General features: G+C 45.7%; 1 protein-coding gene across 2 annotated transcripts in view; it reads left to right on the top strand.

The window, feature by feature from the left end:
• Positions 1–18796, top strand: part of GLDN (gliomedin) — a 67117-nt gene that overhangs the window by 30993 nt on the left and 17328 nt on the right. Inside the window, exons 3-4 of one of the 2 annotated variants that reach the window (XM_082450116.1) lie at positions 15331–15348; positions 15720–15827. In XM_082450116.1, the coding sequence (XP_082306242.1) occupies positions 15331–15348; positions 15720–15827 (126 nt within the window). The remainder of the gene's footprint in view (positions 1–15330; positions 15349–15719; positions 15828–18796) is intronic. The other variant, XM_082450117.1, reaches the window with a different exon arrangement.

Below are 18796 nucleotides of genomic sequence, written 5' to 3'. Positions count from 1 at the left end.
TGAATCAAGGACAAGTAGAAAGGAGGGAGGGAATTAACCTCAAGGCACATCAAGCCTTAAGACCTGGAATGGCTGATGGATGGGGCAGGGGAAGAGGGGAGTGGTCTTTTTTCTTGTTTTCTTTTGGCTGATCAAGATCTTAGTTCCCTGACCAGAGATTGAACCCGCACCCCCTGCAGTGGAAGCACATTCTTAACCACTGGACCGCCAGGGAAGTCCCAGGGGAATGGTCTTGATGTGATTATTCCGGAGTCTCACAGAGACCGGCCTCTTGTCTCAGGGCAGGGACGCCTGCCTCCTGCCCTTCAGAAGCTCATGTGGGGAACACCTGTGCTGGCCAATGGGCCAGGGACAGAATGAATACCTAGGAACCCTTTAGGTTATGAAAATACATGTTGGTTTGCTTTTACCAGATGTTTTTACTGGGCTAAAAGCCAATTATAATGTAATTATGAAAAATAATATTTTCAGTATGGCCATAGTAATATGGCCATGGAAAATAACTAGGTCTTGGGTAATTAGAAATGTGTGGTACCTTGAACTGAGACCAGTCACCCAATTCATCACCCTCTGCCCCAGCCAGGCACTAACCAGGCCCAAGGATGGGCCTACGGTGCCTGATTTCAGACACTGCATTTCCTGCCTCTGAGAAGGGGGTGTAGCATTCTTAGGAAACAGAGGGAAATTATTTTTGCATTAAACGTGTATTATGGAGAGGTCCACATCCAGAGGGCAGAGTGGGAAGACCCTGAGCTCACTCCCTCCCATGGACACACCGAAACTACAATTACTTATAGAACAACTATCTCTGAGAACCACCTGAAGACTAGCAGAACAGATTTTCTAAACTAAGAACAGAAAGCAAAGGACACAGTGAGACAGGCAGGAGTGGCAGAGACACAGTCTAGTCCAACCCACACCCCCAGTGCAGCAACCCACACACTGGAGGGATGTCACAGCCACAGAGATTCCCCCTGAGGAGCAAGGGCTACAAGCCCCACATCAGGCTCCCCAGCCTGGGGGATCTGTACTGGGAAGACAAGCCCCCATAATGCCTGGCTTTGCAAACCAGTGAGGTTTACGTTCAGGAGAGCAGAAGGGCTGTGGGAGACTGAGACGCTCCTGAAGGGCTTGCACACACATTCACTCACTCTGACTCCCAGCACAGAGGCAGCAGCTTGAAAAGTGCTTGGGTCACATGAGAAGGAGACTCATTGATGAATTTTAAGGCATGCACTGGAGGGGCAGGGATCTGGAGGGACTTGTTCTGGGGATGGAGCCATGGGCAGGCACCATTTCTGTCACTGTCCATCAACCTGACTAACACTGTGTGCCCCACCCTGACTTTCCCCTGAGGACCCACTCCAGCTGGTCCCTCCAAAACACTTTCTGCCCTGCCCCAACCGCTGGGCAGCCCTGGCTGGCACCAGCACCCCTCCAAAGTGGCTCCCACTCCAGGGGCCCAGCCCCGCACTACAGAGTACCCACAATAGTCCCAGACTGACCTCGAAGTCAGTTGCACTGAAGGCCAGCCCCATACATCAGTATGCCCACAGCAGTGCTCTGGTGACCAGGGGGGATTGCACCACTGAGCCCCACAGGACACCTTTCACGTAAGGCCACTCTTCCAAGACTAGGAGATGTAGCCAACATCCCTAATACATAGAAACAAACACAGAGAGTTAGGCAAAATAAAGAGACAAAGGAATACCTTCCAAATGAAAAAACAAGACAAAACATCAGAAAAGGAACTAAATTAAACAGAGATAAGCAATTTACAAGATAAAGAGTTCAAAGTAATAGTCATAAAGATGCCCACTGACTCTAGAGAACGATGGATGAACTCAGTGAGAATTTCAACAAAGAGAAAGAAAATATAAAAAAGAACCAATCAGAGCTGAAGGATACAATAATTGAAATGAAAAATACACTAGAATGAATCAATAGCAGATTAGAGGATGCAGAACAGATCAGCAATCTGGAAGACAGAATAGTGAAAATCACCTAATCAAAACAGTGAAAAGAAAAAAGAATTTTAAACAATGAGATAATTTAAGGGACCTCTGGGTCAAGCATACTAACATTTGAATTACAGGGGTCCCAGAAGAAGAAAAGAGAGAGAGAGAGAAAGGGACAGAAAACCTACTTGAAGAAATAACATCTGAAAACTTCCCTAACTTGGCAAAGGAAACAGACATCCAAGTCCAGGAAGCACAGGGAATCCCCAAAAAGATGAACCCAAAGAGGCCCACACCAAGACACATTATAATTAAAATGTCAAAAGTTAAAGAATCTTATAAGCAGTAATAAAAAAACTAGTCATGTACAAGGAAACCCCCATAAGACTATCAGCTGATTTTTCAGCAGAAACTTTATAGCCAGAAGGAAGTGCCATGATATACTGAAAGTACTGAAAGGAAAAAATTTACAACCAATAATACTTTACCCAACAAGGTTATCATTTAGAATTAAAGGAGACATAAAGAGTTTCCTGGACAAGCAAAAGCTTGTAAAGGAATTCATTACCACTAAAGAGGCCTTACAAGAAATGTTAAAAGGACTTCTTTAAATGGAAAAGAAAAGACCATAATTAGAAATAAGAAAATTATGAAAGAAAAAAATTTCAGTGGTAAAGGCAAACATATAGTAAAGGTAGTGGATCAGCTACCTAGAAAGCTAATATTAAGGTTAAAAAGCAAAAGTAGTAAAATATATCTAAAATAATTTGTTAAGAGATACACAAAAAGATGTAACATATGATGCTAAAGACATAAAATGAAGGGAGGGGAAGTAAAAATGTAGTGCTTTTAGAATGTGCTGAAACTTAAGTTACTATCAACTTAAAATAGACTACTATAACATAAGTTGTTTTATATGAACCTCTAACTAAGGAGATAAAAGACCTGTACTCGGAAAACTACAAAACACTGATGAAAGAAACTGAAGATGACACGAACAGATGGAAAGGCAGCCAAACAAATGGGAGAAGATATTTGCAACTGATGTATCTGTTAAGGGGTTAATATCCAAAATATATAAAAAGCTCAAACAACTCAATATCAAAAAAACAAACAATTCAATTAAAAAATGGGTAGAGGACATGAATAGGCATTTTTCTAAGGAAGACATACAAAGGACCAACAGACACATGAAAAGATGCTCAACTTCACTAATCATCAAGGAAATGCAATTGAAAACCACAATGAGATATCACCTCACTCCTGTTAGAATGACTGTTATCAAAAAGACAACTAAAAACAAGTGTCAAGGAGATGGGGAAAAGGGGACTCTCATGCCCTGTTGGTGGGATTATAAATTGGTGCAGCCACGATGGAAAACAGTATGGAGGTTCCTCAAAGATTAAAAATAGAACTACCATATGATCCAGCAATTCCACATCTGAGTATTTATCTGAAGAAAACAAAAAACTAATTAGAAAAGATATATGCACCCCTATGTTCATTGCAGCATTATTTACAATATCCAAAATATGAAAGCAACCTAAGTGCCCATTGATAGATGAATGGTTAAAGAAGATGTGGTATATACATACAATGGAATACTACTCAGCCATTAAAAAAGAATGAAATTTTGCCATTTGCAGCAAAATGGATGGACCTAGAGGGTAATATGCTAAGTGAATTAAGTCTGACAGAGAAAGACAAATATTGTATGATTTCACTTATATGTGGAAACTAGAAAACAAAACAAATGAACAAACATAAAACAGAAACAGACTCACAGATATAGAGAACAAACAGGGAGGAAAGGGGGGTTAGGGGGTAAGTGAAATAAGTGAGGGAGATTAAGGGGTACAGACTTCCAGTTATAAAATAAATGAGTCATGGGGATGTAGTGTCCAGCATAGGGAATATAGTCAGTATTATTGCAGTAACTTTGTACTGTGACAAATTACTAGACTTACGGTGATCAATTTATAATGTATATAAATGTTGAATCACTATGTAGTATACCTGAAACTAATATAATATTGTAGGTCAACTCTACTTCAATTTAAAAAAGAAAGAAAAACTCCTTTTACGGAGTAAATGCACAGCTCTCATGGACTTTAAAGATAACCACAAGACTTTGAAGCCATCTGAAGCTTGTGTTGGATCTCCTCAGTCTATGGCCCCAGGCTCTGGGGAGGTCCTGGTCACTTCACAGTGCACAGTGTGTGTGGAGTTGTAAGAAACCTCTTCTGCAATATTCTCCCCAGTACCTCTCGTTACCTGCCGTGCGTTAGGAGCTCTGGTTGAGTCTGTTGAATGACTAAACCTGTGATTTATGTAAGTGATTAATGGGAGTGGTGGGCTGGTAAGAAAGATGCTTTTCTGAGGAACCCTGTGTCCAAGTCTGACTCTTGTTTGCTTAGTTTAGCCTCAGAGAGAAAAGCTATAATCCTGTGGCTTCTTAGAAAATGCTAATTGAGTTACTCAAGTCACATTTCAGCCCTCACAGAAAATTAAATATCTTCAGAACAGCTTGATCCTTTATTCTGAAACCCTTGTGGCTTAAGCACCTTTCTTCCATCTCTGGGAGTCCCTTTTCAGCGTTCCCGTGTGTGACAGTAATGAGCGCTAGAAAAATGCTCAAATGGATGGAATTACAGGCACAAAAGCCCTGTTGAGAGGCACAGGAAAAGCCTCTTCCTTTCTGATTTTTATAGTGATAGAATGAGAGCCAAGCTGTTCAGTGAATGTGGGCTGGAGCTATTAAGACCACTTAGGAGAGGCTGGCGGGATCGCATCTATGCTGGAAATGGGTTGAGGAGGTTATTCTTTGGCATCTAAAAATGCTTTTCAAATGCCAGCCCCTTCATTTTTCATGATAGCTTGAAAGTGGGCCTCCTTGTACACAGAAAGCCCTTCAATTAAAACTTAGGTGTGAAAAGTGCAAGTTGCAAGGCAAGGAGGTACCTAGGGATAGGCCAAGCTGCCTGGATTGGGGGTGGGGAGGTGACAGGACCCAGGACTGAATTGGGGAACTTTGGGGAGAGGGACAGAGAGCCTTGGTCCAGAGCTTGCAGAAAATGCCTTCAGGAAGGATTTCCAGGGCAGACCCTGGGCTTGGGGCCTGAGAACAAGATCTAGCTCCACACTAGATTCATCTTTAAAAAAGCAGGTGCATGTGACTTGAAGCTAGTCCAGCTGTGACCATGAAACCCCATTCCTGTCCCTTTCCCAGGACTCAGCTGTGGTTGCTCTGGGGACAAAGACAGATGCCGTGTAGTTTTGTGCAGCTGGTGACATCTCAGGTGAATAGTGAGGGCAGTTCACTAGCTAGAGTAGTCTGGGGTTTTTGCTAGTGCAGAGTTTGTCAAATGACATGTTTTCTGGATGCATCTTACCCCTGAGCGCAGGTTTCCTTGGGACCCCAGAAGCATGTCTTCTGGAAGAGCAGGTATCTTGAAGAAGGCAGGTCTTGGGTAATTCTTCACCTCCAGTGGCCTCCATATAGGGGCTTGTTGGAAAATCTCTAAACCATAATATTGCTGAACTGCTTGTTGCAACAGAGTTGCTTGAAATCCACAGTGCCCATTCTCCTTGCAGCCATGAGACTCCAACCCAGTGATAACACTTCTTATCCTATTTCCAGGCAGACATCAATAGTGGATCACAGTTGCTGCCGAGCATGGCCTCAGGTCTCAGGTCATTCTTTTCTGGTGTTGCAGAAAGTTGTACTAATTGATTAGAATTGGCACTTGAAATAAAACCTGTTTGCTGGGACTTCCCTCGTGGTCCAGTGGTAAAGAATCTGCCTTCCAATGCAGGGGACACGGGTTCGATTCCTCATCAGGGAACTAAGATCCCACATGCCACGGGGCAACTAAGCCCATGCGCCACAACTACTGAGCTCACACACCTCAACTAGAGAGCCCACGTTCTGCAAACTACAGAGCCCACGCACTCTGGAACCCACCCGCCACGACTACAGAGCCCACGCACCCTGGAGCCTGTGCGCCACAGCTAAAGAAGAGAAAACCTGCATGCCACAACTAGAGAGAGAAAACCCACACGCCACAACAAGAGAGAAGCCCATGCACCGCAACAAAGAGCCCACGTACCTCAACAAAGATCCCGCATGCCGCAACTAGGACCCAACGCGGCCAAAAAAAAATAAAAACAAAAAAACAAACAAAAAAACCTATTTGCCATCCCTACTCTATTCATTTATAAGGTTGCCATGGTCATAATCCAAAGTTGAAATGCACCAAATAAATGAGATTGGACCAAAGCTTCAGTTTAATGGGGGCCTGTGAGGAAAGATACATACTTTCCCACGTCAGGTGCCCTGGGACTGGCAGAATAGCTGGCAGCAGGGGTGGTTGCAGAGGATGGACCAGCACACAGAGGGTGGGAACTGAGGCCTCAAAGCTGTAGACAGTTCAACCTTTGGTAAACAAATGGATAGGCCACTCTCAGAACAGCTAGTGTAGCTGATGATGTTTTCACTCAACTGGCCTTACTGAGCAAACTAGCAAGTTGTTTTAGTGTTGGTGGATTCGGGCTCCAAGTGTGGATTCGGGCTTGGACCCTGTCAGGCCATCCCTTAAGGCAAGCATGCCTGCCTCCCAAGGGAAAGAGGGGACCACCCCCGCTCTGGCCAGAGCTCCTCTCTGGCACTGAAGCCGTGGCTGGCATGAATCCTGAGCCCCAGGGAGTCCTTGCTGGGAGTAGGAGTAGGAGAGAGTCAAGACTACAGACCTCGGAGGTGTTCCAGACCTGGAAATATCAGGTTTATGAAGTTGCATCTTTCACTAGCTCTTCCTATGGCAGCAGAACCAGGCCTTACTTTCTTTTTTTTTTTTTTTAACATCATTATTGGAGTATAATTGCTTTACAATGTTGTGTTAGTTTCTGCTGTATGACAAAGTGAATCAGCTATACCTATACATATATCCCCATATACTCTCCCTGTTGCGTCTCCCTCCCACCCTCCCTATCCCACCCCTCTAGGTGGTCACAAAGCACCGAGCTGATCTCCCTGTGCTTTGCAGCTGCTGCCCACTAGCTATCTATTTTACACTTGGTAGTGTATATATGTCAATGCTACTCTCTCACTTCATCCCAGCTTGCCCTTCCCCCTCCCCATGTCCTCAAGTCCATTCTCTACGTCTACATCTTTATTTCTGTCCTGCCCCTAGGTTCGTCAGAACCATTTTTTTTTAGATTCCATATATATGTGTTAGCATACAGTATTTGTTTTTCTTTCTGACTTACTTCACTCTATATGACAGACTCTAGGTCCATCCACCTCACTACAAATAACTCAATTTCACTTCTTTTTATGGCTGAGTAATATTCCATTGTATATATATGCCACATCTTCTTTATCCATTCATCTGTCGATGGACACTTAGGTTGCTTCCATGTCCTGGTTATTGTAAATAGTGCTGCAATGAACACTGTGGTACATGTCTCTCTCTTTTTTTTTTTAAACATCTTTATTGGAGTATAATTGCTTTACAATGTTGTGTTAGTTTCTGCTGTATAACAAATCAGCTATACGTATACATATATCCCCATATCCCCTCCCTCTTGCGTCTCCCTCCCACCCTCCCTATCTCACCCCCCCAGGTGGTCACAAAGCACCGAGCTGATCTCCCTGTGCTATGCAGCTGCTTCCCACTAGCTAGCTATTTTACATTTGGTAGTATATATATGTCAATGCTACTCTCTCACTTCGTCCCAGCTTACCCTTCCCCCTCCCCGTGTCCTCAAGTCCATTCTCTATGTCTGCATCTTTATTCCTGTCCTGCCCCTAGGTTCTTCAGAACCTTTTTTTTTTTTTAGATTCCATATATGTGTGTTAGCATACAGTATTTGTTTTTCTCTTTCTGACTTACTTCACTCTGTATGACAGACTCTAGGTCCTTCCACCTCACTACAAATAACTCAATTTCGTTTCTTTTTATGGCTGAGTAATATTCCATTGTACATATATGCCACATCTTTTTTATCCATTAATCTGTCGATGGACACTTAGGTTGCTTCCATGTCCTGACTACTGTAAATAGTGCTGCAATGAACATTGTGGTACATGACTCTTTTTGAATTCTGGTTTTCTCAGGGTATTGCTGGGTCATATGGTAGTTCTATTTTTAGTTTTTTAAGGAACCTCCATACTGTTCTCCATAGTGGCTGTATCAATTTACATTCCCACCAACAGTGTAAGAGGGTTCCCTTTTCTCCACACCCTCTCCAGAATTTATTGTTTGTAGATTTTTGGTGATGGCCATTCTGACTGGTGTGAGGTGACACCTCACTGTGGTTTTGATTTGCACTTCTTTAATGATTAGCGATGTTGAGCATCCTTTCACGTGTTTGTTGGCAATCTGTATATCTTCTTTGGAGAAACGTCTGTTTAGGTCTTCCACCCATTTTTGGATTGGGTTGTTTGTTTTTTTGATATTGAGTTGCCTGAGCTGCTTGTATATTTTGGAGATTAATCCTTTGTCAGTTGCTTCGTTTGCAAATATTTTCTTCCATTCTAGGGTTGTCTTTTCATCTTGTTTATGTTTTCCTTTGCTGTGCAAAAGCTTTTAAGTTTCATTAGGTCTCATTTGTTTATTTTTGTTTTTATTTCCATTTCTCTAGGAGGTGGGTCAAAAAAGGATCTTGCTGTGATTTATGTCATACAGTGTTCTGCCTATGTTTTCCTCTAAGAGTTTGATAGTGTCTGGCCTTACATTTAGGTCTTTAATCCATTTTGAGTTTATTTTTGTGTATGGTGTTAGGGAGTGTTCTAATTTCATTCTTTTACATGTAGCTGTCCAGTTTACCCAGCACCACTTATTGAAGAGGCTGTATTTTCTTCATTGTTTATTCTTGCCTCCTTTATCAAAGATAAGGTGACCATATGTGCGTGGGTTTATCTCTGGGCTTTCTATCCTGTTCCATTGATCTATATTTCTGTTTTTGTGCCAGTACCATACTGTTTTGATTACTGTAGCTTTGTACTATAGTTTGAAGTCAGGGAACCTGATTCCTCCAGCTCTGTTTTTCTTTCTCAAGATGGCTTTGGCTATTCGGAGTCTTTTGTGTTTCCATACAAACTGTGAAATTTTTTGTTCTAGTTCTGTGAAAAATGCCATTGGTAGTTTGATAGGGATTGCATTGAATCTGTAGATTGCTTTGGGTAGTATAGTCATTTTCACAATGTTGATTCTTCCAATCCAAGAACATGGTATATCTCTCCATCTGTTTGTATCATCTTTAATTTCTTTCTTCAGTGTCTTATAGTTTTCTGCATATAGGTCTTTTGTCCCCTTAGGTAGGTTTATTCCTATGTATTTTATTCTTTTTGTTGCAATGATAAATCTATTTGGATTTTTTGGCTTCTTTTTCTCCTCTACCAGCAAGGTTTTGGGAAATGTGTAGCCACTTCCTCTGTGGTCATTGCTGTGCTAAGCAGGTCACTTGGGTCAGGCAACATCAGTTCTGATACCATCCCAGAGTGAAAGCAGAGGCTACTAAAAGGAAATTAGAGATAAGCATCTTCTCCTATGACTTGGAATGGCTGTGGTGGGAGGATCCAAGGAGTCAGGTTTTCCAGAAGCCTCTAGCGTTAGCCACTGGCCAGCGCCTGCCCTTGAAGACAGGGAGTGAGACTTACACTTACACTTCTTTATTATTCACTCTCCATAACTCTGGTGCCTATATATCCTGTCTCAATTAAGATTCTACTGTTTGCTTGTAGCAGGAACCCGTTAGAGCTTATCTGAGGAAAAGCGGGTGAGAGGTTATAAATTATTAAAAAGATAGAGGGATGTGTTTGTCAAGCTGGGTTTGGCCATGCTCTGGTAACAATTAAACCTTAAAATCTCAGCAGCTTAACACAGCAAAGGCTTATTTCCCACTCCACGAAGTCCAGCGAAATTTGGGTGACTCTCCTACGCAGTTCTGGAGACTCAGAGAGCCAAGTGCTGCTGTCTCGTAGCTCCATCATCTGAGCACCAGGCACCAAGATCACTCCCAAGGGAAGAGAGGGGAACAAAGGATGGCACCCACTGGGTGCTTTAAAAGGTCAGGTCTGGAGGTATCTCACTTCCCCACCCCCACCATGGAAGGAAGGCAGGGAAACGCAATCTGTCTGTGGGTCCAGGAAGATGACAATGAAACCCAGTCTGGTGAAAACAAAGCTTGCCTCATGAGACAGAAGGGTATCTCACAGACAGACCAGGAGGGCAGGGGAAGCAGCCTGACCCACGGGGCTGGAGCCAGGAACTGGAAAGCCACTGGGAACCCACACAGCTCCTCTCTCAGCCTTTCTGACTCTCTAGCAGACACCCAGTCCCTCATCTCTGCTTCTCTCTCCTTCATTTTCTTCTCCCTGCAGACTGACATTTTTCACTGTGCATGGCCATCCACAGACCTCTACTTCACATAAGTAGGGGCATTGTGGGTCAACTTTAGATTGCAAGGAGAAAAAAATCTAAGTGGTTCAGCTCCTATCACATATCTACCCAATTCTAATCAACTCCAGCTAGGAGTGTTGGGTGGGGTAATCAGAGCCGTTTGCAGGGCCCAGTGCAAAATGAAAATGCACGGTCCCTTGTTCATGAAGCAGGAAAAAGGCTTTTTCCTTTCTTCCACAACCTCTCTTGACCTGCCATGGTGGGGCTTTTTATTTGCTACTTAATGTCGTACTCCTTGAGGCATGGGATACTCACCGCATGAGTACACACCCTCACAGGCACAGGGGCTCCCTGGGACAAAAGCACGCAGGGCACACACCCAACCCTAGCCTCCCCTGCACTTGAACCTGGGCCCCCACTGGGGTGGCAGGTGGCAGCAGTCACTGATGGGGCAGGGAGTGGGGAGGACACCTCAAGGGGCACAGGAGCAGGCAGGGGAAAATCTGTCCTGGGGAGGCAGGGAGGAGATAGGAGGCAGGGCCACATATAAATCAAGACTCAAAGCCCCGGGCCATGCTCCACTGTCCCATCAGACTTCACTTACAAAGCACAAATTCAAAGAAAAAATGATTAAGATTGTCCAAACGATCTAAGAAAAAAGCAAAAAAGGTCATGAAGAACCTAGGGGTAAGACGGGAATAAAGACACAGACCTACTAGAGAATGGACTTGAGGATATGGGGAGGGGGAGGGGTAAGCTGTGACAAAGTGAGAGAGTGGCATGGACGTATATACACTACCAAACGTAAAATAGATAGCTAGTGGGAAGCAGCCGCTTAGCACAGGGAGATCAGCTCGGTGGTTTGTGACCACCTAGAGGGGTGGGATAGGGAGGGTGGGAGGGAGGGAGACCCAAGAGGGAAGAGATATGGGAACATATGTATATGTATAACTGATTTACTTTGTTATAAAGCAGAAACTAACACACCATTGTAAAGCAATTATACTCCAATAAAGATGTTAAAAAAAAAAAAAAAAAAAAAGAATGTCCAAACGGCAACTGCAGAGCATTTAAACCCAAGCAGGGAGCTCCCTTCTTAGCGTGCAGTCCTGTGTAGCTGCACTGCTGGCAGGCCCAGGAAACAGCCCTGCGTACAGTGTTAACATGAACGTGGCTGCCCACACGTGTTCCTAGAGGGTCTGTTATTCCAGAAGAGGAGAAGGGTCAGGAGCTAAAAAAACATCCTGAAAGATGGTTTGCTAAATAGCTAGTAGGCACACATTTGACATTTGACATTATTATAATGACTCATATTTGGGGCTTCTTCTGGGTGTAAGGGGCCGTGAGCAGCTCAATTGGCATCCCAGGATATTGGGACGGTCATCGTCACTGTAGCACTCTGCTCCTGAGCTCTTTGGAACCGTTTGTCATCCTTTCTCTTCTGAAATTCTCTAGCTTCAAGGCATGAGACCTGCTGGCTTCCCTCTTCCATCTTCAGATCACACTCTCTCTCTTTCCTGGTGCTTCTTCTATCACCTTCCTCCCTCCAGATGGGGTGTGTCCCCCTCTCTACATCCCCAAATTTGGCTCAGACATTTCACTCTTACCTGAAGGCTAGTAGCTCCCAATATTTCTAGGGTCAGGAACCCCTTTAAGGAGAGTGACTGACTCTTTTCCCAGAAAATTTTCACATCAGGTCGAGGGGACCCAGGACCACCTGCATCCCATACACCTGTGGTGCTTGGTAAAAATGCCAGTTCCTGGGCCTTACTCTAAATCCAAACCGAATCAGAATCTCCAGATGGGGCCCAGGTAACTGCATTTTTACAAGCATTCTAGTTGATTTTGTGGCCTCAAATGTGTAAAAACTGTAGCCATAGGGTATCAAGGATCTCAGGTCAGTGTCAAGAAACCCTAATCTAAACACTTCATCATGGTGATACCCTTGGCCATAACTAATGTGTCCTAAGTATACAGCTCCAGCCAGGACCTCTTTCCAATACTCCACTGCATGGAAATGGTTATTGGACTGTCCTTTTTTTTTTAATTAATTTTTATTGGAGTATAGTTGATTTACAATGTTGTGTTAGTTTCTGCTGTACAGCAAAGTAAATCAGTTATGCGTATACATATATCCACTCTTTTTAAGATTCTTTTCCCATATAGATCATTACAGAATATGGAGTAGAGTTCCCTGTGCTACTATACAGGAGGTTCTTATTAGTTATCTATTTTATATAGAGTAATGTGTATATGTCAGTCCCAATCTCCCAATGTATCCCTCCCTGAGAACTCTTGAAACCTACTATATACAGTTGATTCTTGCTTGTTTACCTTTTTCTACCAATCTGCACATCTGAATTTGGCTCCATCTGCAGTCGGGACTGACGATTGATTGATTTCTTCTGACAGCTCTCAAAGGGCCATATCACCTCCTTACCAGGGCATGTGTGCGCCATCTGGCGGTAAACTGACCACACTGACTACAGGCTACACTGACCCTAGAAAATGCTGTGCTGTTTTCAGCAAATCATTTTTGCCCAACATAGGACTGTATGTACTGAAAGCATACCTTCAAACACGTATTCTTCCCACAGTTTTCATGTCTGTCAAATAGGCTCATCAGTATCCAGGCTCAGTCGTCTGAGAGGCCTCCTCAGCTGTCTCCTACCCAATCAGACATGGACATGTCCTGCCCATTCTTCTGCTGAAATACCTCTCGAATGTCTAGCTCCCTCTAGAACTCTACAGTCACCAACCGCATTTATCCACAACCTTGTCCCAAACTTTAACTACAAAGATCCTCTGGATATTTTCTCCCTGCCCCACCCCTTCCTTCCCTGTCTCTTTCTCTCTCTCATCTCACTCCCTAGTTCTATTCCTTATCCATCTACAGAGAGGATATCAAACACACGCTGATTTCAGTGTCATCCCCCCCTGCTTAAGAATCAATCTACTGTAGCTCCGCACTGCCTGGCACATACCGTCTACACCCCTCCACGTGGTCTTCAAGTGCTGCTGCCCCACATCCCTCTGCCAAGAACACACTTCAGCCTCATCTCTACACACTCCAGCTGAGCCATTCTTCCTCCTTTCTCTCACCCTGAATCACGCAAGCTCCCACCCCTGTACCTTTTCTCCAGCTGGTCTCCTGCATGGGATGCCCAGCCCTCACCCCTGCAGCCATGTCAGGCCACTGTGTCTTCAGAGCCACAGCTCAAGGCTCACTCTCTCTGAGAGCCTTCTCCGACTGCCATGTGCCCAGACTTCCCTGGCACCTCTGTAGGGGTTTGCTTCTCTGTAGCTCCCTCATCTCATTGTGGTTTCAAAGTATTCACCTTCCTCAGATAGGTCGTAAACACAGCAGACACAAGGATCAAGATTTCTACTTATGGGAGGGCTTCCCTGGTGACGCAGTGGTTGAGAGTCTGCCTGCCAGTGCAGGGCACACGGGTTCGAGCCCTGGCCTGGGAGGATCCCACATACCGTGGAGCAACTAGGCCCGTGAGCCACAATTACTGAGCCTGCGCGTCTGGAGCCCGTGCTCCACAACAAGAGAGGCCACAATGGTGAAGAGGCCCGCGCACCGCGATGAAGAGTGGCCCCCGCTTGCCGCAAATGGAGAAAGCCCTCGCACAGAAACGAAGACCCAACACAGCCATAAATAAATAAATAAATACATAAATAAAAAAAAAAAAAAAAAAGATTTCTACTTATGGGAAGATTGTGGTGCACACAGAAGTGCTTAGTAAATGGTGGTTTTCTTTTATATATATATAGATATATATATGTGTATATATATATATATCTTTATTGGAGTATAACTGCTATTCAATGTTGTATGTGTTAGTTTCTGCTGTACAAGAAAGTGAATCAGCTATATGTATACCTATACCCCCATATCCCCTCCTTCTTGAGCCTCCCTCCCACCCTCCCTATGCCACCCCTCTAGGTCGTCACAAAGCATCGAGCTGATCTCCCTGTGCTATGCAGCAGCTTTCTACTAACCATCCATTTTACATTTGGTAGTATATATATGTCAATGCTACTCTCTCACTTCGTCCCAGCTTACCCTTCTCCCACTGTGTCCTCAAGTCCATTCTCTACATCTGCATCTTTATTCTTGCCCTGCCACTAGGTTCATCAGTATAAATGGTGGTTTTCTGAAGAGTCACAGGCTTGGATCTTTAGAAAGACCTACCCACTCCAATATTGGTGATTGTTATATGTGGTCCGGAGAAGCAAAAGACCCTCAACTATTCATGTCATGACCTCACTGGCTTGTCCGAGTGCTTAAATGGAATAATTGTCACTAAGACTATTTGTGGAAGCAAAATTATTGTGTTAGATTATGTGTAAATTATTCACCTGAACCCCTTAGATCCTTGGGTAATTACACACTAAGAAAGGTATCTGTTACCTGATCTGGGCCCTCAAGTTTTCTCAGGCTATTTTATGCAACAAAATAGAGACCAAGCAAACCAGCTTCTGCTCTCAATTCCCCTTGGCGGCCTAGAGGAGACAGGCTGGCTGGATGAGCGTATTTGGGGCTGCTCCTGGGACAGCTGGATCTCAGCCATGCAAAAGCAGCACTTCCTGACACCTACCTTTGCCAGGGCTGCACTAGTGCCCACCCACATTGTCACCAAACCTCATTTAATTAAGTTGATTGCTTGAGAGATGACTGATTTATGAGTCTATAGTGAAGCCACTTAGAAATTATTCTTAGTCCATTGGAACTTAAGCAAAAGTGGTTTTGATTGGCAAATGGGTCTTTGTTGAATTGTTTTTTAGAATCTTTGGGCAAATATACTGAGTTCTAAGTAAAAGGCATGGGGCGGTTCCTTAGGGCCCATAGATGGTTAGTACGTTTTAAGAGGGGGAAGGTGCTCTTTGTTTTTTGGGTTGTGGTGTTGGCTTCACTTTCTTCCATCTGTGGTTTACCATCTAAATTTTTTTTTCTGTTGTAGGACCACCTGGCCCAGCAGGTAAGGACCCATGGATTTTTCCAAGTTCATGGGAAGGATATGGGTGGCTGGCTCCCCAGGATCACTCAGAAGGGACTGAAGCAGGGAAGGAAGAAGAGTCTGAAGGCAGCCTTGACTATCACTGTGTCCCCCTCCTTCTCTCTGCCCCAATCACCAGCTCTCCTGTTCCCTCCCACTTGAGAACTTGCTGTCACCATTCCCCACCTGTCACTGCTTCAGGCGGGGGCAGGGAAGGTAGAGAAAGAAAGGAAGAAGCAGGAGAAGATCTGGAAGAGGCGTCAATGCCTGGCCAGTTTCACTGGCTAAAGGAAATCATGTTAACTTCTGTGAAGATTTTTTTAAATGTTCCCATTTCCCGTGTTTTGATGCAGGACCTCCAGGAATTGGTGGGTTACCAGGGCACAACGGATCAGATGGACAGCCTGGTCCCCAGGGCCCAAAAGGCGAAAAAGGAGCAAATGGAAAAAGAGGAAAAATGGGTATTTTGTCACTCTTCTAGTTCATTTCCTTGTTTTTTGTCTCTATTATTGCATTTTGGATGAACCAAAGCTGGTGCAGTGGGGGAAAAGTGCTGCATCTCTGAATGCAAGGCTGGTTAATGCTTGCCTGGAAGCTGCTGTGTTCTGGGGCGGCAAGGGCCTTCTCTTTGGTCCAACCCCGATAAGATTTATATCCAGTCTGCCTGAGAGAAGCAGTATACCTGAGAGCTGATGTCCACTCCTCTGCTTGCTCTGATGCAGACAGACAGATGGAAGGGGCAGGAGTGAGCAGTCCTGGGGAGGGCCACTACACGGGCTGTGAAGGCTGTCTGTGCTGGTACCCCAAGTTCTTTCAAGTGTCGCTCCTGCCCGACCCTCTCACTGCCTCCTCCTGCCCAGCAAATTTTTGTGTTTGACTGAAAATCAGTTGACTGATATTGACCCCTAGGTTCTCCTGGCTGGAGGAATCACTAGAATGATTTGAGTAGGAAGGCAGCATCCAGGCTGACACTCAGGTTGTGTGGTCCCAGCTGTCAGGGTCTCCTGTCCAGGGGTCACAGGACTATTAAGAAGATGTGGCTGGCATCTCTGAGAGACCTCCTCTGCCCTGCTGTGAGTGGTGGCATCGCCACCACCCAAGCAAAGACCTGGAAACACCAAGGTGTCAGATGTGTCAGGGAGCAGTGACCAGCAGGGGCTCAGCTAGGGCCTGGCAGGGTCTGGGGGTTGGAGGCTGGGGCAGGGCGAGTTCTGAGGGGCTCTGAGCACCAGTCCTGGGAAGTCCATGGGGAAGGCCGGGGCAGAGTCACCTGAAGAGAGCTGGCACATGGCACAGTGGAGGCGTGAGGGCAGGGGTCAGAGACTCCTCAGGGCGCTTCGAGGAAGGCCTGGTTCTTAGCCGCAGCTGAGGGTGGAGGCTCCACCGACTCTCTTATTTATTTTCAATCTCTTGGTTACACTGCCCCAACTCACCTGGACAGGCCCCAGGTTAGAAGAACCACTAGAACAACTCTTCCAGACAACACAGGAACCCCTTCCAGTGTTTCTGCTCTTAAACAATTTGAGTGAGAGCCAGTGGAAAGGGAGAAAATTGTTGAGGGGCTCTGCCACTTGCCAAAAGCCTGCATACCTGTGTTCCCAGGGGCAGCCTCTGTGAAAATGGGCCCACGCAGCCCATGTCAACTCCGTCCCCAGAAGTCCAGCAGTTACAGCCAGAACTGCAGAGCAGAATGGACCCTTACATGTCAGATAATAACTACAATTATAAATGAATATCAGCATCAATTAATGATGACCGTCAGTGTTCAGGCACTTGGTTTATCCCAGAAAGACCCCAGAAATGTGATCTGGTCCTGAGGATTCAGTAATGAGTATTATGAGAGCCAACAGTGAGGGGGAGGGACCACCATACAGCACTGGATGTGGGTCAGGTGAGAAAGGGGTAGCTCCAAAAAGGTCTGAGACAGACCTCTAGCTTTGAAGAGATATGCTTAGCATGCAGCCCACAACCCAGTGAGGGCAGAAAAGAAAAAGTCTATTTATTTCTATAAGACGTATTTATGTGGCAGGTGTTATTCTAGATGCTGGAGATCCAGAAATGAAAAAGCTGACAAAATCTCTGCCCTCATGAGGCTGACATCCTAGTCTGGGCAGATGGACAATGAACAAGATAAATAAGTAGAATATATTGTCTGTTACGCGGTGCTAAGTGCTAAAGAGAAAAATAGAGCAAGGGGAGGGGATAGGAAGTGTGTAGGGTGGGGCGTGACTGTAGACTGGGAGGCCAGGTGAGGCCCCCTGAGAAGGGACCTTTGAGCAGACACCTGGAGGAGAGGAGAGCGCAGGTGGCGGACTGTCTGGGGGAGAGGGTTCCAGCGGAGCCTGTAAGTCCAGTGTGCCTGCAGACGCTGAGGAGCGGCAGGGAAGCCAGCGTAGCCGGACAGAAAGGATGAGAAGTGAGCATGGTCAAGTTGAAACCAGAGAGGTAACAAGACCGAATCAGGTTAGCCCTGAGCATTTTAAGAACTGGGGTTTGTACTCAGACACCTGCCCTGCACACCTCACTGGCAGGCACACAGAGGAGCCTGCAGGAGGGAAAGGAGGAGGCTTTGAAAAGGCTAGCTCTATGAATAGGTTGTTGGAAGCATTGCTCAGCCCTCGGCCAGCTCAGACTCTAGCCTGGACCATCCGACTCCAGAGCAAGGGCTGTGCTGTCCCCGTCACCCTGCCAAAGCCGCACAGCTATGCTTTCCCTCCCCTGCTCCCTTCCTGAGCCCAGGATGGATTCCCATCCCACCCAGCAATCAACAGAATTGCAGGGAGTGGGAGGAGGGACCAGAGCTGGCAGGGACACAGAGGGGAATTGGCTCTATTCTGGGAGCCATGAGAAGCCACGAAGGGGTTTCAGGTAGGAGAGTGACATGATCAGATCTGCCTTTCTGTAATACCCCCGCTGCTGCTGGTGGGGGACACACTGGAGCGAGCGCACAAGTGCTGCTGTTAGGGAAACAGGGCAGAAGCTACTCAGCATGAGGGCGGAAGGGATACAGGTGGGGTGGGCAAAGGCTGATGAGCTGAGTGATATTTGGGGGTGAAATCAACAGGACTTGGGGGAAGGTGGATATGAGAAGGAAGGGGAAGGGGTCACCAAGACTGACTGTGAGATTTTCATCCTGCCTGACTGCTCTTCCCTGAGGTGAGGGGCCCTAGACTGACTCAGGTCCAGGGAGACAGTCATGGCTCAGCATGGGATGTGCTGAGTTTGAAATACCTTGAAACATCCAGGAGGAGGTGTCAGGGGGCCTTGAAGATGCAGGTCTGCAGTTGGAGAAGACCCCGGGGCTAGAGGTATACACTAGGGCATCACCCAAGGCAGTGGGCTTGTGGGCCAGGGTGCAGTCCCTTAGGGAGGGAGCTACTAGCAGAGGAGAGCCTGGGTCAAGCCCTGAAAAGTAACAGCATCTAGTGAC

Source organism: Balaenoptera physalus (genome assembly GCF_965194825.1).
Source record: "Balaenoptera physalus genome assembly, chromosome: 2".
Taxonomy (NCBI): domain Eukaryota; kingdom Metazoa; phylum Chordata; class Mammalia; order Artiodactyla; family Balaenopteridae; genus Balaenoptera; species Balaenoptera physalus.
The sequence above is the reverse complement of the archived record's forward strand: the minus strand, read 5'-3'. Positions and strand labels throughout refer to the sequence as shown.